Genomic DNA, 23,959 nt, shown 5'->3' on the forward strand with positions numbered 1-23,959 from the left:
ATTGAAGTTTTCTACATCCTCTGTATTTTGAATTATCTATAACTTTAGTGACCTATTGATCCCAAATTCAATAGGGTTCTGGGACCAGAAGTGCCAAGTTTCAGGATTAGGAATTTTACTTCAAGAAACAGAAGTAAAGTCCCAAACATCTATTTTTGGGTATATGCCTTCTTTTTCTTGTTCCATGGCTCTCAATTTTAAGGAGTTTGCAGACACTTTGCGCCAACGTTTTTTTTCAGATCATCTGGCCATCTCATTTACAGTCTTCCTCTTTTCTGTTTGTGGCTCCACAGTCTCCAGTACCTCCAAATCTTATTCCATCTTTAGGTTTTTGCATACTTTAGGGTATGTCCAGCTATTATACAGTATAGTGCACAACAATGTTGCTACTTGCTACTTTTCTTTAGTTGCGAATCCAATCATTTCTTTTCCTGTCTATTAGTTTGACGTCTCTGTCGTGTCATTTCATGGATTTTTCTGTTTCTGCTACTTTTCATGCTTTTCTTTGTAAACGTCCAGGTTTGAGCTCCATCTTTTAGGACAAAGAATATACATTAATTGAATACTTTTCTTGCCTTTAGGTATTGGGGATATTTTTTGCTCTTTAATATATCGGACAGTTTTTAGAACAATTTAGTTTTATTTTTCTTTTTATTATTCGTTTATATCAGGGGTGTATCTCTATTCTTTCTTTGCTCATTATATATATGTACCTATGTTTCCAAATCGTGGTTTTAAGCACTTCCTATTTTTATTTTGTTTATTGTACCAAAACATACTTTTAACCCTTAACTGGTATGGCAGGGTCAAATTTGACCCTATTGGAAATTCTTTTGTAATTTTCGGAAAAACTAGGCGATATGGCAACATACCATTTGAGGTATTCTTTCAAGGCGTGCAACTGCTTCAGTTCCGCTATCAGTCGCCCGCAAGCAATTAGTGGCTCCACGTGAATATTGTGAATTGGGTCAGATTTGACCCTGCCATACCGTTAAAGGATAATTTCTCGTTTTCGGGTAAGAAGCACAATACTGTTATTTTTCCAGAAAAAAATACAATTTTGTTTGTTCTTTCAATTTAGAGTTGTGATCGAAGTATAATATGTCGAACGTGCGTGACAAAAGGGCGCCTTTGACACAAAAGGAAATTGAACATATTGCTGAAACTTTATGGGATACCGACAACGACCTTTCCGATGCAGAGACGATTGTTAGTGATCACGATACGGATAGTGACTACAATGCTGATAGTGAGAGTGAAGATGAAGCTGTTGATGGCAGTGATAGGCACTCTGTCGAAGAAGTTAGCTTATCTGTTGAAAGTGAAATTGTTGGGGATGAAAGTGGCTATTTCTACGGAAAAAATAGAAAAAAGTGGGCGAAAACGCCACCTGCGTCTAGCCGTACTCGCGTCACCAACATAGTGTCGCATATTCCTGGCCTTTCGGGACCATGTCGGACCAATAAGCCAACTACACCCTTGCAGGCGCTCAGTTTTTTTCTCGATGGATACATTATAAATGAAGTTATCGCAAGAACGAATGAGAAAATAACTGAACTGCAGGCAACCTATGGCGATCAGGCCTTGTCATGTCAGTTTATTAATCATGTCGATGAAGTAGAAATGCGAGCATTTCTCGGTCTTCTCTATCTAGCTGGAGTGTTCAAGTCGAGTCACGAGGACATAAATTCGCTTTTTGCAACAGATGGAACAGGTCGTGACATTTTTCGTGCAACAATGACTCTAAAGAGATTCAGTTTCCTGCTAACAGCCTTAAGATTTGACAATCCAGCCACTAGACGACAACGTATTGAAGACGGAGATAAACTTGCTGCAATTTCAAATTTGTTTTACAGATTTATTGGAAACTGTAAGATAAACTATTCTTGTGGGGAATACGTAACCGTGGACGAAATGTTGGTTGGATTTCGGGGAAAGTGTAGGTTCCGTATGTTTATAAAAAGCAAGCCTGTGAAATACGGACTAAAAATATTGTGTTTGTGTGACGCTCGTACACATTATTTGATCAATGCTTTTGTATATACGGGCAAAGATGAAAATAGGGCAAATCCAAAGAAGCTATCTATTCCAACCCAAACTGTGCTAACTTTGATTGAACCAATAGCAAATTCGAAACGTAATATTACAGGGGACAATTGGTTCACGTCACTAGAGCTGGTTGAAGAATTGCAACGCCAAAACTTGACATACGTAGGTACTATTAGACGGAATAAAAGGGAGTTACCTAAAGAGTTCCTAGCTAGTAAGCAACGTGAACCACTTTCCTCGCTCAGTTTGCATGATGTCTACAATGCACCATAATAACATGGTCGAAGAAGGAGCAAAGAAATTACCAGACATCATCTCCTTTTATAACCTAACGAAAGTTGGCGTTGATGTACTGGACCAAATTTGTGCCAATTACAAAGTAGGAAGACGTACTCGGCGTTGGCCTCTAACTTTGTGGTACCGAATGATGGACATCTCCGCCGCAAATGCAGGCATAATTTATAATGCTGCTAATCCAAATAATGAGATGGTTCGTAACCGTTTCCTTATTGATTTAGGGAGAGAAATGATCAACGAACACTTAGTTCGAAGAAGTCAAATGAAAAACATTCCTCGGGAATTGAAGGTAACCATAAGGCGAATCAGCAATATCCCAGATGAGGCCCCACGAAGCATAGATAACCCTCAACGTCGACAACCTAAGCGTGCCAGATGCTTCTTATGCCCTTACAGTGACAACAAACATCCAATTGTATGTGACGAGTGTAGCAGGCATATTTGCAAAGACCATTGCAAAACGTCCAACATGTGTACAAATTGCTCCGAACAATAAAATACTGCGCAAAATGTAGTTGTCAGAATTTTTGTTTATTATGTTTTTTCATGTTTTTAAGTATTTTTCCCTAGGTTTAGGTTTGTTTTGATTAAAACAATTCCGTTTAAAATTATTTTTAATTTTTTCTCTATTTTTTTTTACAGATAAGAAAAGCCATGTTAATTTTTATAAGTTTAGCCAGAAGTAGGCCAGATATTATTAAAAAGTATATGTAAACATTATTATTTATAATAAAAAGGATTTATATTCGATCTGAATGAAAATTTTTCTGTTTTCTATTTGCTGCATGCAAAAAAAGGCACAGGGTCAAATCTGACCCCGCCATACTTTAAGTGTAATTTTAAATCACCATACCAGTTAAGGGTTAAACATTATAACAAAATTTTGGTGGAAGAACATGTTATTCAAAAATAATGTGGCAGCGAACGTGTTAAATGGTGCTTTGACATATTTTTTTAAAAACAAAACATAACCTCAACCTATAAGTCACAAAAAGTTTTAACTGAAGTTTGAGATATTTAAATACGAAATGAATAAGACTCGTTAATAAGTGTGGTTTTTTGCTCGATATAATCATTAAAATCAAAATGTTTTCCTTTCACTATACAGAGTTAGAAGACCAGACCCACGAAGTCGATTATGCTGAATCTTGGGAGATTGCAAAGGAAATTTTTCCCATCTTAGATGATACAGTACTCCTCACAGATGTTGACTATGTTTGTTCAAAACGATATGATTTATCTAAATTGGTAAGGTTTAGGAAGAATCCAGACCTTTCTTTATTAATTCAGCGATTAGTAATAAGTAAACTAGAACAAAGACTAAGGAATGAGGTAGCTCCAGCGTTTTGGTTGTACTTCAAAGTCAACGAACATGAAAGTAGAGGCTTTAAACAATTCTACAATGCCGTAAAATGTTTGCATGATAATTATATAGACTTAGAACAGAATGTAAATGTTTTGGAGTGGTTCAGAAATGCCACATTAGTTAGCGAGCCAGTTTATGGTGAAGAAAGTGTACATGATGCTTACAAACACGTATTCAAAGCTACTTTGTTGTCACAGTTGCAATTAGACTACCAGACAGTTGTTATGAATTTTTATTCTGCTGCATTGAAGATGGAAGATTTGGATGAAGTTAGTGATGGACAATGTATAATTTGTTCACAGGACCGTTTAGAATGTAATTGTATGGACTTGTTTACAGAAACAAATGGGTATGTATGTTGTTTATATGTATATATAGGGAAACAAACAATATGTTTTCTTTCTAACACTTTTACTTGAATTAGAGCACTTTTGATGTACATTTTATGAGACTAATGAATTAAAATTTATAATATGCAAGACACAATAATAAAAGACAAAGTTAGGTAATGGTGAATTCTGAAAAGGATAGGTAAATCACTGAAGAGAAGCATTATAAAATGATAAGACATTATTAGATACCTTTGCCAGATAAGACATCCAGAAAGGAGTGACCTGGAATAATTTATGTGAAAAATAACCAAATTATAACACCACGATTTTTAGACAAATGGTCAGATTGAAAATAAGATGGACAATACTCGGGAATTTAAAGTGAGAAGATAGGGATGGAAATATGGAGACACTAATGAAGATGTGGTGTAAGCTAAGTCACATAACCAACTGTAGAACTAAGCAATATCAATTCAGATTGATTCCCAGTAACAGGTGAATCAGAAAAGCCCAAAAAGAACTAACCACTCATATCAATCTTGCATTAACTGTGTAACTTTTTTCAAAATTCTAGGTAGGTTATTCTAAATGTTTCAACATTTTTTTCATTGCCATAACCTGACATGGTTTATAATAATAAATTTCTGTGTCAGTCTAAATCGTTGCAGTGGTATTCATTTACAATTAAAAGCTTTATGTCTTTAGAACAGACAGAGTAGTACTTCTTTTTTAGCAGCAACCACTTTCAGTTCATTGTTATTAGCAGGGATCACAAGGTTAAAAAATAAACAATATCAATATAAAATAATCTTTAATTGATATAGTTATTATTTTTCTTCTTCTTGTGCCGTCTTCACTAATGAACGTTGGCTATAACCATTGCAAATTCGTCTCTATCTTCTGCTTTTCTTAAGAGCGTCTGTGTGTTTAACCCGGTCCAGTCGTGAATTTTTTTCAGCCAAGATATTTGTTGTCTACCAGGACCCCTTTTTCCTTCGCAATAAATTCTAAATATCTAATCATGAAGAAATGAAAAACTGCATTTGTACAGCAGAAAAATGTTCAAAGTGAAAAAATTTATAACTTGATGAATATTGATAAAAAATTAGTTCAATTTTGTTACTTGACGGCTTTTGAGATTGCTAAATATGAATATGATATTGACAGGAGCCTCCAAAGTATCTGGTACCTGATAAGGGTGTTATCAACTCTTGCTTCTAGAGTTTTGTGAAAATTCGTTATGTAATTAGCCAAAATTTGTTACACAGGCTTTTTTTAGGTTTCTGTACACAAATATGACACCGAAAAAAGCCAATGGAGTATATGGTGCTTGGTAAGGGTGTTATCAACGCTGTGCTCTGGTGTTTTGTGAAAATTCTTTATATAATTAGCCAAAACTTGTTACTCAGGAAGTTTTCAGAGCTCTTGGAGCACCAGGTACTTCAGAGGCTCTTCCCAGTGTCATATTCACATTCAGTGACCTCAAAATGCCGAGTAACATTATTTAACTTTGAATACTTAAATATGCCTTTTTAAATTGCATTTAACTAAATGCAGTTTTTTATTTCTCCATAATCACACCACAAAGCATTCAAAACTGCATTGAAATCCATCTTACTTTACAGAAAATAGATGGTAATGCCTGTTTGGTGCTTTATTTCCTCAAGTAGAGATTGATATTAAGACGAGCTCTGTTCCTGTTATATGTAAATTGTTTGATAAACTTACAAACAATACAAAGTTGTCATCTTATAATATATTGTAACTTTTATAATAAGTTCAATGTTGACCTGTTCATATAAGTTGATCACCCTGTATATTAATGATTATAATGTTATTTTCTGGATGTTGTATCATTGTATTGTCATTTTCTATTTTTTGTTTCAGAAAACTTGGAGAAATGACCCTTCTCGAGCCATTAGTTGGCCAAACTTTAACGAGTCTTGTACATGAAACCATTCATTCTTATATACACAAAGTGTGTAAAGATAGTTTTGATTCATCATTTGTTGACGTTCTAGAAATGGTATAGTATGCTATAGATATATAGAATATAGAATAATTGTACATCCTTCTACAATTTTCTATCAGATTTTTCATATTAAAATTTTTTGTAGTGGCTGTATAAAGTAATACTGAAGTGGCTGACTAAGATATATTGTTACGATCAATCAGTTCCTCTTAAACAAACTGTGGAGACTTTTGAAAAGAAGTTGATTAATTTTCTCTATACTATATATACTAAAATGAGGATAGATCAACTGTTTAATATAATTATAGGTAAGGAAAATTTTTGTCTAATGTTCTTTATCTGCCACATTCATTTTATGTGCTAAAAACATAGGGAAAACACAAACAATGTGTTTTTTCAAATTTTGAGGATTTTCCGGAGTGAAAATCGCAAATCCAACGGAACGGCAAAAAATATATAAAAAACAATTATTTAGAAGTTTGCCAAAAATTACCTACATATGTACCTTAAAGTTTTTTTGAAAAATTCAAATTTTTTTTTCTGAGCTCAATTTCGATCCAAAAAATATTAAAAAAATCAGAGGGTTTTTGGGCATTAAAATGTATGGTCATACATTTTTAAAGGAAAGTATATCTCAGGAAATTTTTTTCGAAAAAAACACATTTTTTGCGATAGGGGATTCCTGGGGCCACCTAGGGAGCTTAAAATTTGGCTAAAGGGATTTCTAAATATGTACTTTTGACCGCTTAATCTCAAATAAGAATCCAACTGAGTGCAGATTTTATAATCTTATCCCGCTATAGCCATTGCTACTATGTTAGTCTCAATTCCCGCTCTAGATTTTTCAACGAAATTCCGTGTCTACTATGAACTCTTTCCCATATCAGTTGGCCCACCTATGGAATTTGCAGTTTAAGTCGATTACCATAAACAAATTATACTCTGCATGTTTTTATAAGTTCCCATAATTAATATGGCATTTTTATTAATATTTATTAAAAACATTACCCTTATGGTTTTTTATTTATTTTCAACAATAAAAAAAATTTCACTAAACCCTGGCTATGCATTCACTTATGTCAACATACGTTGATTTTTTCATAATTACGTTAAATCCGGAGGTAGCTATGGAAAAATGATATCAAAACAAAAATATTGTCAGTTAATGTCAAATGTATTTTGTAGTATTGTAAAGTTTTTTGCCGTTTGTGGCAATATAATATTACATATATTTGTTTTTTTAAATTTATTATTATTCTGTTTAATCATTAGTTTTCATTACATTATAAAATATTTTCTATAATTAGGAAATTCAAAAATGTTGTTTGATGCATTAAAACTTCTAAAATTTACGCTGCTCTTTTATTTTTGTTCTCTAAAATTTAATTTTCTTATTAATTTTAACGTTGGGCTAACTGATATGGGAAGGGGCTTGTATACATACCTTTATGCAAGCTTCCTGTACGTTTGCGAGAGTGGATCTCATAAAAGTTTTCGATTTCAAGAATACCCAGAATCTCTACCGGCTTTAGAAGACCTACGAATATGTCTTCCTAGAACAGATCTAAAACCTATGCTAACTAAGAAATTACAAAAAGCAATGGAAACCCGACTACTACACCCTGGCGTCAGTACACCTGATGTTTTAACAGCTTACATTGCTGCCATTAGATCTTTAAGGGTGCTCGATCCCACAGGACTACTGCTCGAAACTGTCACGCAACCGGTTCATGAATATTTAAGGAGTAGGGAAGACACAGTAAGGTAAGATCATAAATAAGTTACTGGTTATAGTGTAAATAAGCTAAAAATTGGTCTAATTTAGGTGTGTAGTCACAAGTTTAACTGAGGATGGTCCTAATGATCTGGCAGAGGAGTTGGTGAGGGGAGAGGCTGTTCAAGTCGATGAAAATACACCGTTGGACGAAGATAACGAAGACTGGGAAAGTTGGGTGCCAGATCCCGTCGATACAGTACCAAGTATGTTGATTTTTTTCCCAGAATTTTTATCAGTATAATCATATAACTGTGTCATACCTTTTTAGATAGAATTGTAACTTCTAGAAGAACTTCAGACATAATATCAATGTTGGTTAACGTTTATGGTAGCAAAGAACTGTTTGTTAATGAGTACAGAACTCTGCTAGCCAATCGACTTTTGACTCAAAGTACTTTTGATACCGAAAAAGAGATTCGTTATTTGGAATTGCTGAAGCTTCGATTTGGTGACTCCCAGCTACACTATTGTGAGGTAATATTTTATACTTTAGAAATAATTTTTATTTATTTTTGTATGATTAAGTTTCTTTTTGAACTATTTCTGTAAAATTGTTTTTTTGTAACAAGGTTTTTGTAGCTGAATATTCATGATTCCCTCTTGCATTCATTACCTTAAAGTTGAATTTTTTTAAACATTTTCCTTACTTCCTGTTAAACCAATGTAACTTTTGGTGTTAACTTTTTTGATGTCTTTCTTCTTCTTTTGGCATCATAACCCTGGATAGGTCTTTGCCTGTCTGGCTATGTCCTTCCATTCAGATCTCTCTTGGGCCCTTCTCCTCCATTGTTTTATATTCATGGTTTTCAGGTTGTCTTCTACGTCATCCAACCATCTCGTTCTGGGCCCTTTCTTTTTTCCGAGCTCCTACCGACTTCCACTGTAACATCTTCTTTGTCGTTTTCGTGTCTTTTTGTTTATTCTAAGGGACTCTCGGCCCTCGGTAATAATGTAGTCTTTCATTCTGCGTTTAAATTTTTCAAATATAATTATTAGTTTTCTCAGGATTCGAAAAAAATGAATGCATTTAAAAAGCATTGGCTCGAAATTTTGCGCCTATGCTCTTAAAATTAAGCATGTACAAGAAATAAACGATCACGATTCAAATATAAGAAAAGAAGACTAATTTTCGAAACCAAATTCAAGAATTCCGCTTTTATCTGTGGCTTCTAAGAATTGCAAGTCAAAAACAGAGTGTTGATAAAGGTGTTAAGAGAGACATGGGGAATCTAAAAATTGCATTCCACAACATATCTCCTCAACTAAGCAAAATTCTTAGCGAATTGGTTTCTAGTACTCGTACAGAGTATATCAAAATAACAAGGAAAAGACAGTTAAGATTTTATTTCACGTATAGGGAGCTTGCGCATCCGTTTATACGTATTTCAGCCCAATAGGCATCATCAGAACGGCTTTCGCAAGCGCTCTGAACGTGAAATAAATCTTTTCTGCCTTAGGAAGCAACTATAACATGGCTTCGTATAGACGCAATGTAGCGACATCTGATAATAAAATCGTAGACTAATTTTCGAAACCAAATTCAAGAATTCCGCTTTTATCTGTGCCTTCTAAGAATTGAAAGGCAAAAACAGACGTTGATAAAGGTGTTAAGAGAGACATGGGAATCTAAAAATTGCATTCCACAACATATCTCCTCAACTAAGCAAAATTCTTAGCGAATTGGTTTCTAGTACTCGTACAGAGTATATCGAAATAACAAGTAAAAGACAGTTAAGATTTTATTTCACGTATAGGGAGCTTGCGCATCCGTTTATACGTATTTCAGCCCAATAGGCATCATCAATTTTTATATTCCCCATGTCTCTCTTAACACCTTTATCAACGTCTGTTTTTGCCTTGCAATTCTTAGAAGGCACAGATAAAAGCGGAATTCTTGAATTTGGTTTCGAAAATTAGTCTACGATTTTATTATCAGATGTCGCTACATTGCGTCTATACGAAGCCATGTTATAGTTGCTTCCTAAGGCAGAAAAGATTTATTTCACGTTCAGAGCGCTTGCGAAAGCCGTTCTGATGATGCCTATTGGGCTGAAATACGTATAAACGGATGCGCAAGCTCCCTATACGTGAAATAAAATCTTAACTGTCTTTTCCTTGTTATTTCGATATACTCTGTACGAGTACTAGAAACCAATTCGCTAAGAATTTTGCTTAGTTGAGGAGATATGTTGTGGAATGCAATTTTTAGATTCCCCATGTCTCTCTTAACACCTTTATCAACGTCTGTTTTTGCCTTGCAATTCTTAGAAGGCACAGATAAAAGCGGAATTCTTGAATTTGGTTTCGAAAATTAGTCTACGATTTTATTATCAAATGTCGCTACATTGCGTCTATACGAAGCCATGTTATAGTTGCTTCCTAAGGCAGAAAATATTTATTTCACGTTCAGAGCGCTTGCGAAAGCCGTTCTGATGATGCCTATTGGGCTGAAATACGTATAAACGGATGCTCAAGCTCCCTATACGTGAAATAAAATCTTAACTGTCTTTTCCTTGTTATTTCGATATACTCTGTACGAGTACTAGAAACCAATTCGCTAAGCATTTTGCTTAGTTGAGGAGATATGTTGTGGAATGCAATTTTTAGATTCCCATGTCTCTCTTAACACCTTTATCAACGTCTGTTTTTGCCTTGCAATTCTTAGAAGGCACAGATAAAAGCGGAATTCTTGAATTTGGTTTCGAAAATTAGTCTACGATTTTATTATCAGATGTCGCTACATTGCGTCTATACGAAGCCATGTTATAGTTGCTTCCTAAGGCAGAAAAGATTTATTTCACGTTCAGAGCGCTTGCGAAAGCCGTTCTGATGATGCCTATTGGGCTGAAATACGTATAAACGGATGCGCAAGCTCCCTATACGTGAAATAAAATCTTAACTGTCTTTTCCTTGTTATTTCGATATACTCTGTACGAGTACTAGAAACCAATTCGCTAAGAATTTTGCTTAGTTGAGGAGATATGTTGTGGAATGCAATTTTTAGATTCCCCATGTCTCTCTTAACACCTTTATCAACGTCTGTTTTTGCCTTGCAATTCTTAGAAGGCACAGATAAAAGCGGAATTCTTGAATTTGGTTTCGAAAATTAGTCTACGATTTTATTATCAGATGTCGCTACATTGCGTCTATACGAAGCCATGTTATAGTTGCTTCCTAAGGCAGAAAAGATTTATTTCACGTTCAGAGCGCTTGCGAAAGCCGTTCTGATGATGCCTATTGGGCTGAAATACGTATAAACGGATGCGCAAGCTCCCTATACGTGAAATAAAATCTTAACTGTCTTTTCCTTGTTATTTCGATATACTCTGTACGAGTACTAGAAACCAATTCGCTAAGAATTTTGCTTAGTTGAGGAGATATGTTGTAGAATGCAATTTTTAGATTCCCCATGTCTCTCTTAACACCTTTATCAACATCTGTTTTTGCCTTGCAATTCTTAGAAGGCACAGATAAAAGCGGAATTCTTGAATTTGGTTTCGAAAATTAGTCTACGATTTTATTATCAAATGTCGCTACATTGCGTCTATACGAAGCCATGTTATAGTTGCTTCCTAAGGCAGAAAAGATTTATTTCACGTTCAGAGCGCTTGCGAAAGCCGTTCTGATGATGCCTATTGGGCTGAAATACGTATAAACGGATGCGCAAGCTCCCTATACGTGAAATAAAATCTTAACTGTCTTTTCCTTGTTATTTCGATATACTCTGTACGAGTACTAGAAACCAATTCGCTAAGAATTTTGCTTAGTTGAGGAGATATGTTGTGGAATGCAATTTTTAGATTCCCATGTCTCTCTTAACACCTTTATCAACGTCTGTTTTTGCCTTGCAATTCTTAGAAGGCACAGATAAAAGAGGAATTCTTGAATTTGGTTTCGAAAATTAGTCTACGATTTTATTATCAGATGTCGCTACATTGCGTCTATACGAAGCCATGTTATAGTTGCTTCCTAAGGCAGAAAAGATTTATTTCACGTTCAGAGCGCTTGCGAAAGCCGTTCTGATGATGCCTATTGGGCTGAAATAAGTATAAACGGATGCGCAAGCTCCCTATACGTGAAATAAAATCTTAACTGTCTTTTCCTTGTTATTTCGATATACTCTGTACGAGTACTAGAAACCAATTCGCTAAGAATTTTGCTTAGTTGAGGAGATATGTTGTGGAATGCAATTTTTAGATTCCCCATGTCTCTCTCAACACCTTTATCAACGTCTGTTTTTGCCTTGCAATTCTTAGAAGGCACAGATAAAAGCGGAATTCTTGAATTTGGTTTCGAAAATTAGTCTACGATTTTATTATCAGATGTCGCTACATTGCGTCTATACGAAGCCATGTTATAGTTGCTTCCTAAGGCAGAAAAGATTTATTTCACGTTCAGAGCGCTTGCGAAAGCCGTTCTGATGATGCCTATTGGGCTGAAATACGTATAAACGGATGCGCAAGCTCCCTATACGTGAAATAAAATCTTAACTGTCTTTTCCTTGTTATTTCGATATACTCTGTACGAGTACTAGAAACCAATTCGCTAAGAATTTTGCTTAGTTGAGGAGATATGTTATGGAATGCAATTTTTAGATTCCCCATGTCTCTCTTAACACCTTTATCAACGTCTGTTTTTGCCTTGCAATTCTTAGAAGGCACAGATAAAAGCGGAATTCTTGAATTTGGTTTCGAAAATTAGTCTACGATTTTATTATCAGATGTCGCTACATTGCGTCTATACGAAGCCATGTTATAGTTGCTTCCTAAGGCAGAAAAGATTTATTTCACGTTCAGAGCGCTTGCGAAAGCCGTTCTGATGATGCCTATTGGGCTGAAATACGTATAAACGGATGCGCAAGCTCCCTATACGTGAAATAAAATCTTAACTGTCTTTTCCTTGATAAGAAAAGAACTTTATGAAACAACAATGAATGACTGCCACCGAAACCCACACTCTTATTATAATTATATTATTTGCTCCAATGAAGCCACATTTAGTTTACATGGTGAGGTAACCGTTAGATTTGCGTGAGTAACCCAAATGTATGCGTGACCATCATACAGACTACGTTCAAAAAGTTCACGGATGGACTGAAATTGTAAAAAATTAAAATAATTGGAACCTATTTTTTTAAAGATAAGACAGACGGGCAAGACTATCTTTAGTTTTTAATGCAGTATTTCGTACCAACTTTACTTTACAGCAGAGTATGGGGCACTTGCGCATGGGAAAATTTTGTATCTCAATAGCATTGTAAGCTCCTCCCACTCTGACGTCACTGATTACGTCGAAGAAATCTACATTACTGACTGTTATTCATAGTTCAACTATTATCCGCTAGTCGTCGTCTTCAATTCTTCTTCCTTTCCGGAGCCATCAAATCTTTTTTTAGTCTTTCAAATCTTCTTTATATGTAGCAGAGTATCGGGCACTTGAGCATGGGAAAATTTAGTATCTCAATAACATTGTAAGCTCCTCCCACTAGTTTTCATAATTTTTTAGTCTCAGAAGTAACTATGATTCTAATGTAATAATTCCATATTGCAAATTAACAATGTTTTTAGCTACACGATAAATACAAGTCCTTCAAACCACAGAGAGGTGACCACTAATTAGACTCGAATTCAATCTTATTTATTTTAGGTAATGTTGAAGGACGTAGCCGACTCAAAAAGGATAACCCAACACATCAAGCAAGAAGGCGATTACGTAGAAGAAGAAATACCTGTATCGGCGATGATCGTTTCCGCCCAGTTTTGGCCCGCTTTCAAAGAGGAAAAGCTCGATCTGCATCCGAAGGTTCAAAACCAAATAGCCAAGTTCATAGCTGCGTTTGAAACTCTAAAGGGTAGTAGAACTTTGTGTTGGAAGACCCATTTGGGTTTCGTGGATATAGAAGTTGAATTGGCAGACAGGACTCTTAATTTGGCAGTTTCTCCCGTGCACGCTACAATTCTGATGCATTTTCAAGATAAAGGTAATTGAACGATTTTTGATTAATTACACATTTCTACTAGATTTGATGACTCTGTATCAAGGTGATTATAGCATAGGGGAAACAAACCCTTGAAAATAGGTCAATACCAAGAACGTGATATTATAATAATTTCCAAACTTATTTGTGTTTAATTCGTGCTATTTTTAGTGGAAACGGATCTTTTAGACTCGTATTTAAAAGCGTTCTATTTTCAATCAAAGTAGAATTCAGATTCAATTTGCGGATCAGTCGTTATTTTAGGTCTCACGCCGCCACCTACCTCAACACCTCCTCTCGAATGAGATTCTTCTGATTCGAAAAGAAAATATACAGTGCAAGATAAAAACTGGAAATTCAATTGGACAATTGGGGTAGTATCCATCCCCATATTGGATGAACTGGATGTATGGAACCTGCTGTACCTGTATCAAATAGGCGCTGAATCGGCGATGAAGGAAGAATTTTGACTGCAGACGCGTCAGGAGATCGGGAAAATTTGTAGACTGAAGCAATTTAATTTGCCTACCACGTTGGGTGTCACTTGTAACAATATATAATTGGTTATAGGGGGTTGAAAGAGGGAACTGAACAAGTACTCGGCTGGAGATAGAGTAAGCAAATAAACTGAAACGTTTGCGAACGGCTACTCGTGTTTTGGTTGGAGAGCTGGGTTGTGGATAAAGGTTTCTTTATTTGAGGGACTGGGAGGGCTAACTACAAAAAAAAAAAGAAATAAAAAAATACTTACAGAGATTTCCTGGGTAACAATACACAAGAAGATTTCTAAACTATTTAAATTGGACGCCGTTTAACAAAATCCTCTTGTTGGTTAGAAAGAAAGGCTTTTCCTTCCTTGGAATTGGATACACATCAAAGACACTGTCCCACACAAACTTCAAATGATCTGGATTGACCCATGGAGACACAAAATGGGCAAATCTTGGGGAGGTCAAACATTGAATTGGACTTTAGGATATCCTGATGATAACAAAATGTATTCTAAACTCACTCCTTGGAAACGCTGTTTTTCAAACCCCGTGGCACGTAACACAGCAACAGACCGGTGATTATCTCTCTTTACAAAGATTGCCAAATAGCATTTTGAGATTAAATTCACCTCCTCATCATCATCATCAGTGGTGCTACAGCTCTAGTTGAGCCTTGACCTTCCCCAGTCTATTTCGCCAGTCGTTTCTGTTCATCGCCAACCGTTGCCAATTTGCCGCGCCGATTTTCCTTGCGTCCTCGTCCACACCGTCCCTCCATCTCAGTCGTGGTCTGCCTCTACTCCTATTTCCCACTGGGACCGATAATAGAGTTCGTCTGGGTGGGTAATTTTCATTTGCTCTTGACACATGTCCAGCCCATCTAAGCCTACCTATTTTTATGAAGGATATTACATCTCTACCATTTACTATTTTTTTATACTTCTCGTACAATTCGAAATTATATCGCCTTCTCCAAATACCATTCTCACAGAATGCGCCCATTATTCTTCTTAGTATCTTCCTTTCGAAGACGAGCAGAAGATTTGCGTCTGTTTTGGAGATGGTCCATGTTTCTGACCCATATGTCAGCACTGGTAGGATGAGTGTTCTATATATTATTAGTTTGGTTTTCTGGCTTAAATTTCTGTTTTTTAGCTGCTTGCTTAGTCCAAAATAACATTTGTTTGCTAGCAGTACCCTCCGTTTTACTTTTTCAGATGTGTCATTATCGTTTGTTATGAGAGAAAACAAATATGTAAACTTATTTACTACCTCAAAATTATATTGGTCTATACTGAAGTTTTCTTCGGCGTTTCTAGCTCTATCTCTGTTATTTGGAATAGATGCTAACATTTTGGTTTTTTCCTCGTTTATTTTAAGGCCCATATTTTGTGCGGCTGTCAAGAAGGTGGAAGTCATCTCTTTAAGTCCTCGTGTAGTACGTGCGATCAAATCCAGATCGTCAGCGTAAGCCATAATCTGCGTTGATTTATTAAAGATTGTTCCCCTATTGTGTAACTCGGCATCTCTTATAGTCTTTTCTAACGCTATATTAAAGAGAAGGCACGCCAGCGCGTCTCCCTGCCTTAACCCTGCATATGTTTCAAACGCTTGTGACATATCGCCTTGTATTTGCACTCTGCAGTTCACTTTACTCATAGTTGTTTTTACGAGCCTTATTAATTTATGGGGAATGTTAAGTTCATTCATGGCTTCGTATAATTTACCTCTTAGGACGCTATCATACGCTGACTTAAAGTCCACAAAGAGATGGAACGTGTCAATATTAAATTCATTGGTTTTTTCTAAGATTTGACGTAGCACAAAAATCTGGTCAATTGTTGACCTACCTGGCCTAAAACCGCTTTGATACTCACCAATTATTTCTTCCACGTACGTACTTAAACGGCTGCACAGGGTGTTGGAGAATATTTTGTACATTGTATTCAGAAGAGTTATACCCCTATAATTTTTACATTCCAACAAATCTCCCTTTTTGTGCAGTGGACATATGATTCCAGTGCAAATTCACCTCCTAACTCATGAAATTAAACAAAAATATTGCCGATTTGTCTTGAAACCATCTGCCGAGAACCAACTCTACCGTTCTGAAGTCAATCTGCTTCTTGATTCTTTCGATCTTTCGCTCTAGCTCTCTCTCTGTCTCCTCGGCCAGCTTCAAACTACCAGCCAATCGGTACTCTTTTTAATTACGCTTTTGATTCGATAATGGACCTTAAGAGTGCTGAGCTTTCAAAATTGTAGGAATTTATTTAATTAAAACGCAAATATTATCTACGCAGTTAATATTTCTTAGATGTCTCGCCCAAATACCGGGGTAAACAAAACTTCAGAGTATTATTATGTACCAGCCAGGGGCGTATCAAATAATTTTTTATACATTAAATATTCGATAGTTATAATTTTTATGCTACAAGACTACCAACAAATGTAGTACATATAAACACAAGTTGGCTATTCCTATTTGTTATTATAGTATGCGCCAGAATATACAGTACAGGAAAGTGTGCGATGACAATGTAAATGTCCAAAATGTGCTCCATTGTGCCATAGACGGTGTTCATACAGATCACGTATATTTTGTAACAATTTCTGGACGATATGGGGCTTCAGAGTCCTGCAAAACGAGACGATTGTTTGGCGTAATTCAGGCACTTTTGGCTGGATATGGACAACTGAAAATATTTTCCTTTGACATTCCCTAGATGACAATAGGTGAAATCAGTCCCACGGGAATTGATTTGTTCTGAAAAGGTTTCTTGCAGCATAGTCACAGACTGTCTTGCGGTGTCGTTGGTCTGGTTGGACCCACTATCTATCTATTAGAACGTTTCTGACACAACAAAACCTTCTTAGATCCTGAATAAATGGACCACAATGTTCCCATAACGTTTCTGGGTAATCGTAAGAGGTGTACCATAATCATTTTCAATAAAATACAGTCCTAGTACACTTTTTGTGACACTACACCAAATTCTTACTCACAAATAATTTAGTGGGTCTGAATCTGAATCCTCGTTCATCATGGCCAAAAAGCGTGCCCATTATCCACCTTGCGACGCCTATCTCGTTCCGACAATCGTTGTCCAACCTGTGATCGGTACAGAAATCCACCTATTTCTTTAATCAATCCTCGACATTGATGATGTTTACTTTCAGGGATGTTCGTCGAAGACTTCGCCCCAATTAAGGTTTTTTTTTTACAATAAAAACATTTTGCAATGTTACTATAACTTACCTTCCCATAATCTATTAATTGCCTCATAATGAAAGTTGCATTAAATATCCTTGCCCTGATCCTTGCCTTGAAATGATCTTCCCTGCATATAACCAAACTGATTTTCCGATATTTCTTCTACTTAATCGTTAGCGTTAAATATCGCTTTTCAAACGTAAATTATCGTTTCAGGAAGTTGGGAGTTAGAAGAACTAAGCAAAGTGATGCAATGTCCTGCAACTTTTTTGCGACGAAAAATTAGCTTTTGGCAATGTCACGGGATTATCGCCGAAACGACCCAAGACGTCTTTTCTATACAGGACGAACTAGACCAAAAACCAGCTAGCGTGCAAGAAGATCTGTTCGTCGAAGACTACGAGACTGAATCAGCTATGGCAAGCGCACAAGATCAGAGAGAAGAAGAGCTACAGGTATTTCTTTGTTTATGTAACATTAATTGATTAATATTAAAGGGAACAGAACATAATTTGTAATCAGAAGGTGAAAAATAACCATGTATATCCTTTCGCAAGTTAATTTTAACTGTTTTAACTTGACCGTACTCTAGTGATAAAGATTAATCAGTCATAAATAGGTAGGTATTTATCAAGGGTGTTTTTTTAGAGGTATGGAATTTTGAAATGGAATAAAACAAAGACGATTTTTTAAATTGAGATGAAATTAACTTTATTCGAAATATAATCTTTTGGCGTTATAATTTAAACATTATTTTTTTCATATGACCGTCATATGACGTAGCTCTGACGTAGTCTAATCTGGAGATCCAATTTTCGATCACTTTTTCCAATATTTGTCGCCGTATATCCGCAATAACGTGGCGAATGTTGTCCTCCAAGTAGTCAATCTTTTCATGCTTATCGGCTTAGACTAGCACCCTCACATATCCCCACACAAAATAGTCTAGCAGTGCTAAATCGCACGATATTGGAGGCCAATTCACGGTCCGAAACGTGAAACTATGCAGTTACCAAACGTTTCCTTCAATAAATCAATTGTGGAACGAGCTGTGTGACTGATGTTGCACCGTCTTATTGAAACGACAGCTCCTGCACACCATGGTTGTTCAATGGCAGCTAATCTGAAAAGCTCAACGTAGGTGGCGCTTATGTAGTTGGAGGTCACGCCAACTCTTCAAATCAATTTACTTGTAAGTAAATATTGCGTTTATTTGGCTGTGTGAATTTAATTTGAGAAAATAAAATGCCTCAATGTTGTGTTGTGCCTTTGTGCTCATCGAGAACATCAGGGCACGGGTTTCCCAAAGATATTCTGATGAGAAAAAAGTGGATTCTAGCAATAAGAAGGGATAAATATGTGCCGACAATAAATGCACGTATTTGTTTTTCTGGAATATTTAGTTGCAGCCATATTTACTAAGAATTTAACAGGGAAAACCCTGTAGTTGGCTGTATGCCATAGGTATAACACATTAAAATGAAGTAAAGACTTCTGTTGTATGTTTTTATATTAAAATAATTTAATATACTAACATACAAAAGAAGTCACCACTGTTACGTTACATGACTGTATTAGCTCAAACCCAAATACAAATACTTCACTATAAAACTCAGATGAACATAAATATTTTTATTTTGGTCTGAGCTATAGAAATAAAACATTAAGAAGATGATTAATATAGTTTAACTTTCGATAAGGGCTTCCTTTTTTCCAGTAACTTTGGCATTCCTTCCCCTTAATTCGTTTTTTAACGCACAAACAGTCCAAGATCCGTATTTTTCTGCCATAATTTATTATTTATTAAATCGTAAACAAAAACACCATATACAAACTTCACGAACTGTCATAACGTTGACCATAGATAAATAATATTATATGACGTTGACCTTCAACTACACTAGCGCCGCCAAGTGGGAGCGACGGCGTACATAGCTGCCATTGGGGAACGAAAAAAGCAGTAATCATGACTCTATAGCGGCCACCATTGACTAACATTCTGGCCAGCATCGTTTTTGAAGAAGTACGGTCCAATGATTTCACCAGACCATAAAGTACACCAAACAGTCAGTTTTTCTCGATGTAATGGTTTCTCAACATACATTTGAGGATTATCTTAACTCCAAATAGGGCAGTTTTGTTTGTTGACGTAGCCATTCAACCAAAAGCGAGCTTCATCGCTAAACAAAATTCGCTTATGAAAATTCGCGTCTTTCTGTATGCTACTCTCTACAGCAGCAACAAGTTCTTCTGTACGCACTGTATGACGTGCCTGTGGATCCATATTATCAGTAGAGTAAACGTGGCGCAAAAACATTCCATGTTCCAAACCACAATTTTCAAAATAAATTTTGAAACCACTATTTATGCTGAAATGCCAAACCCAACTTAACATTAACAAAGTGTTACCAACTTTCATTTCTATACATCTAAAAAATACACTCTTTAGTTCTTCTTCTTCTTAAAGTGCCTATCCGTTCCGGATGTTGGCGATCATCACGGCTATCTTTACTTTGTTTACTGCAGCGCGGAACAGTTCAGTGGTAGTCGTGTTATACCACTTTCGTAAATTTTGAAGCCAGGAAATGCGTCTTCTTCCCGGTCCTCTCTTACCATTTACCTTCCCTTGGAGAATCAGCTGGAGAAGGCCGTAACGTTCTTGATTTCTCATTACATGTCCTAGATATTCCAACTTTTTAGTTTTGACGGTCATGAGAATTTCACATTCTTTCCCCATTCTACGCAGGACCTCCACATTAGTAACTCTGTCAACCCAATATATACGTAAGATGCGCCTATAACACCACATTTCGAAAGCTTCGAGCCGATTCATAGATGCAACAGTCAGTGTCCACGCTTCTATTCCGTAGAGCAGAACTGTGAATATGTAGCAGTTCAATAGACGGCATTTTGTTTTTAATGATACGTCTCGACTGTTGAAAATGGTTCTCATTCTAACGAATGCTGCTTTTGCTTTTATTATTCGCTGTTTAATTTCTGTTGAGTGGTCCCATTGGCTATTTAAATTGGTGCCTAGATATGTATATTGCTCGACTCTTTCGATATTCTGTTGGTTGATTGTAAGTTGAGCGTTTAGTATTGGTTTTTTACTAATTGTCATAAATTTGGTTTTCTTTATGTTAAGAGCTAGTCCGTATCTGTTGCTGACTTCTGTTATGCGATTTGTTAATATCTGTAAGTCATTCAGATTATCGGCAAAAACTATAGTGTCATCTGCCATCTTAGTTACCTTCTAAAATTTTGTATTTATTTTATAAGCTAAACGAGAAAGCAGACTATAGAAGTAAGTGGAAGATTTCAAACAGGATGATCAATCTTCCCAGAACTTTTTATACATACGTATAAGACTTAACACTCCGAATCGAATTATTCAATTCTTGTATTCTCTTTGACATTACACACCCAGATTAGACATGGAAAGAAATTCACTAAATAAATCTGGAGAAGTCAAGAAGAAGGTAATCCTCACAGTGGTTATATTGAATTGGAAGTGGACTGGATACACTGCCTCGAGAATGACAGTTCGAACGAGAAAATAGGAATGGCTGGATCGCAAATTGAAAAGATCACGAGGCAACTAAGTGGCACCGTGACGATTTTAAAAAGACAGTAACATTTATGTAGAAATTATTGGCTCGAATGGAGGACACTGATAGAATTCTATATCTCAACGCTCAAAAAAAAAGACCAGAAAGTAGAAATCCCAAGATTTGTCTTATTTGTCGAAACGAAACTTTTGAGTACAAGAAACTAGTTCACCAAAGGTTTTTGCTTAGATGAATATATATGTTGTGGAATGCAATTTTAGATACCCCATGTTGGTCCTTTAATCGCCTGTTTTGCCTTGTTGTAATTTATAGAAGGCACATATTTAGCAAAAATCTGAAGTTTAGTTTCGCCAACAAAGAAATCTTCTTGGATTTCTACTTTCTGGTTTCTTCTCAGATGTCGCTATAGCGTCTTTATTGAAGTTGTTTTATTATAACTTATTTTGACGGAAAATATTTGCTTTCACTTTTAGAGCTTCTGTACCAGTCGCGCTGATGAATCGTGGTAGGATGAAATACGTATAAGTGCATAGACAGAGGCTTCTTCTTCTTTAAGTGCCGTCTCCCGATCGGAGGTTGGATATCATCATCACTATCGTTACTCTATCTACTGCTGCTCTGAAGAGTTCTATAGAACTGCATTTAAACCAGTCCCTTAAATTCTTCAACCATGACACTCTCCTTCTTCGTATACTCCTTCCTTCTCTTATCTTTCCCTGTATTATCAGCCTTAACAGTTCATATCGCTGTCCCCTCATTACGTGTCCCAGATATTGTAACTTTCTTATTTTATTGTGTTTATTATTTCGCATTCCTTGCCCATTTCTCGCAATACTTCCGTGTTAGTTTTCTTCTGTGTCCATGCTATTCTAAGCATCCTCCTGTAACACCACATTTCAAAGGTCTGTAACTTATTTATGTGTTTTTGCTTTAATCTCCAGCTTTCAAGTCCATATTGCAGTATCGAAAACACGTAGCATCTCAGTGCTCTTACTCTCAGTTCTAATTTAAGGTCTTTGTTGCAGAGAATTGTTTTCATTTTTACAAACCCATTTCTTGCTATTTCTATCCTAGCTCTTATTTCGGTTATTTGATCATTATTGTCTGAAATCCATGTTCCTAGGTATTTGTATTTATCAACCCTTTCTATCGGTACATTTTCCCGTATGTTTGTTGGTATATTTGTTTTATTTGTTATTATCATGTATTTGGTCTTTTTTATATTCATTTTTAGTCCATATTTTTCACAGAAACTGTTTGTTTTGTTTAGCAGTAATTGGAGTTTTTTAGCAGAGCTTGCCATAATCACGGTGTCATCTGCATATCTTATGTTGTTAATAGATCTTCCGTTAATTATTATTCCTTCACTTTGAGATAGTAATGCTTCTTCAAAAATGGCTTCACTATATACATTAAATAGTAATGGGGACATAATACATCCCTGCCTAACTCCTCTCCTGATTTCAATTTCTGGACTGGGTTCGTTATCTATTACGATTTGTGCTCTTTGATTCCAGTAGAGGTTTGTTATTATTCGTAAGTCCCTATGGTCTATGTTTTTTGTCTTTAAAATTTGGACTAATTTTTCATGTCTTACTTTGTCAAATGCTTTTTCAAAATCAACGTAACAAACATTCACATCAACATTCATATCCATGCTTTTTCATCTTTGAGCTAACACATTAAAAGCAAATAACGCTTCTCATAGACAGAGGCACCATACATGAAATCAAATCTTAACTGTCTTTTCTTAAAAAAAAAAGAGAGAGAAGCAAAGAGGGAAAGATGGAAGACATTTTTCAGTTATATATTTATGAGTATAAGCGTTGAAGACTGTGGCAGTATATGAACTAATTATTTTATGGATTACTGGGCATTAACAATTACTATAACAAATTTTACATGAAATTCCAATAGCGATTCTTAATTATAATATAACTATTTTTACAGACGTTCTGGTCTTACATCGTGGGCATGTTAATGAACCTTGATACTCTACCTATAGAACGAATCCATCAAATGTTGAAGATGTTCGCCTTCCAAGGACCGACTATAGAGTGTACCATGCAAGAACTTAAAGCTTTTTTAGATCGAAAATGTCGGGAGCATTTTTTAATTTACTCAAATGGTTATTACAAATTACCTAAATAAATTTTATTTCTTAAGATTAAGTTGAAAAGTGTTTTATTTATATCCTTAACCTATACAAATATTTTTTTACAAGACTCACGAATGTTTGGTAATTAAACTATTTATTTTGTTGTTTGTTAAAATGTTTCTTTAAATACAACAAAAATATCAAATTGTGCTCAATATGTGCTGGAATTGTTTTCCTTTCTAGGGTCCTTGACTAAAAGTTTCAGTACTTATGGTGTTATCCACTCCTCTAAAAGAAACCGGCTTACTGCTGAACGGGCTGGTAAGGTAAATTTTATTGCTCACAATTAAAAATTGTTAAACGTAGATCAATCCATTATTAGGCGACATCATTATTGGTTCTAATGACTACGCCCACATAATATAATGGCTTGCTCTTTCCTGGAAACTCAACCAATATGTAGTCGTTGACGTTAACACTTTCTACACATTGGAGGAAATCTTCTTCATCTACAATTTCATCATCGGATGATTTTTCGTCCCACTCGCCTCCAGATGATGATGGCAATTCTTCTTCTAGTAAGATCTTCTTTTTTGCTGGCTTTCGAAGCTTGTGGATAAATTTCTGTAAGAAATGTATCCAAGTGTTGCTACGCCACTGGTAGCAATTAACTTACAATTCTTAACTTCTACCTAGGTAAATTCTCATGATAGTCGAAAATGTATTTAAAAGATATGTTTACCCGTAGATTAACTTTCTTCGACCAATTCCAAAAATTTCTCTGTTAGACAAGAATTCAAAAGGTCGGTTTTTACCT

General features: G+C 35.7%; 1 protein-coding gene across 1 annotated transcript; it reads left to right on the plus strand.

Moving 5' to 3' along the window:
- The first annotated feature begins 3,292 nt into the window (after nucleotides 1-3,292).
- Nucleotides 3,293-23,215, plus strand: mr (anaphase promoting complex subunit morula). Its single transcript, XM_072545121.1, has 9 exons — nucleotides 3,293-4,061; nucleotides 5,932-6,070; nucleotides 6,162-6,324; nucleotides 7,522-7,780; nucleotides 7,842-7,996; nucleotides 8,062-8,267; nucleotides 13,440-13,773; nucleotides 17,692-17,930; nucleotides 22,995-23,215. The coding sequence occupies exons 1-9, from the start codon at nucleotides 3,433-3,435 to the stop codon at nucleotides 23,193-23,195; spliced, it is 2,325 nt and encodes a 774-aa protein (XP_072401222.1). The 5' UTR covers nucleotides 3,293-3,432; the 3' UTR covers nucleotides 23,196-23,215.
- Nucleotides 23,216-23,959: the final 744 nt, after the last annotated feature.

This window comes from Diabrotica undecimpunctata, chromosome 9 (assembly GCF_040954645.1).
Source record: "Diabrotica undecimpunctata isolate CICGRU chromosome 9, icDiaUnde3, whole genome shotgun sequence".
Lineage (NCBI taxonomy): Eukaryota > Metazoa > Arthropoda > Insecta > Coleoptera > Chrysomelidae > Diabrotica > Diabrotica undecimpunctata.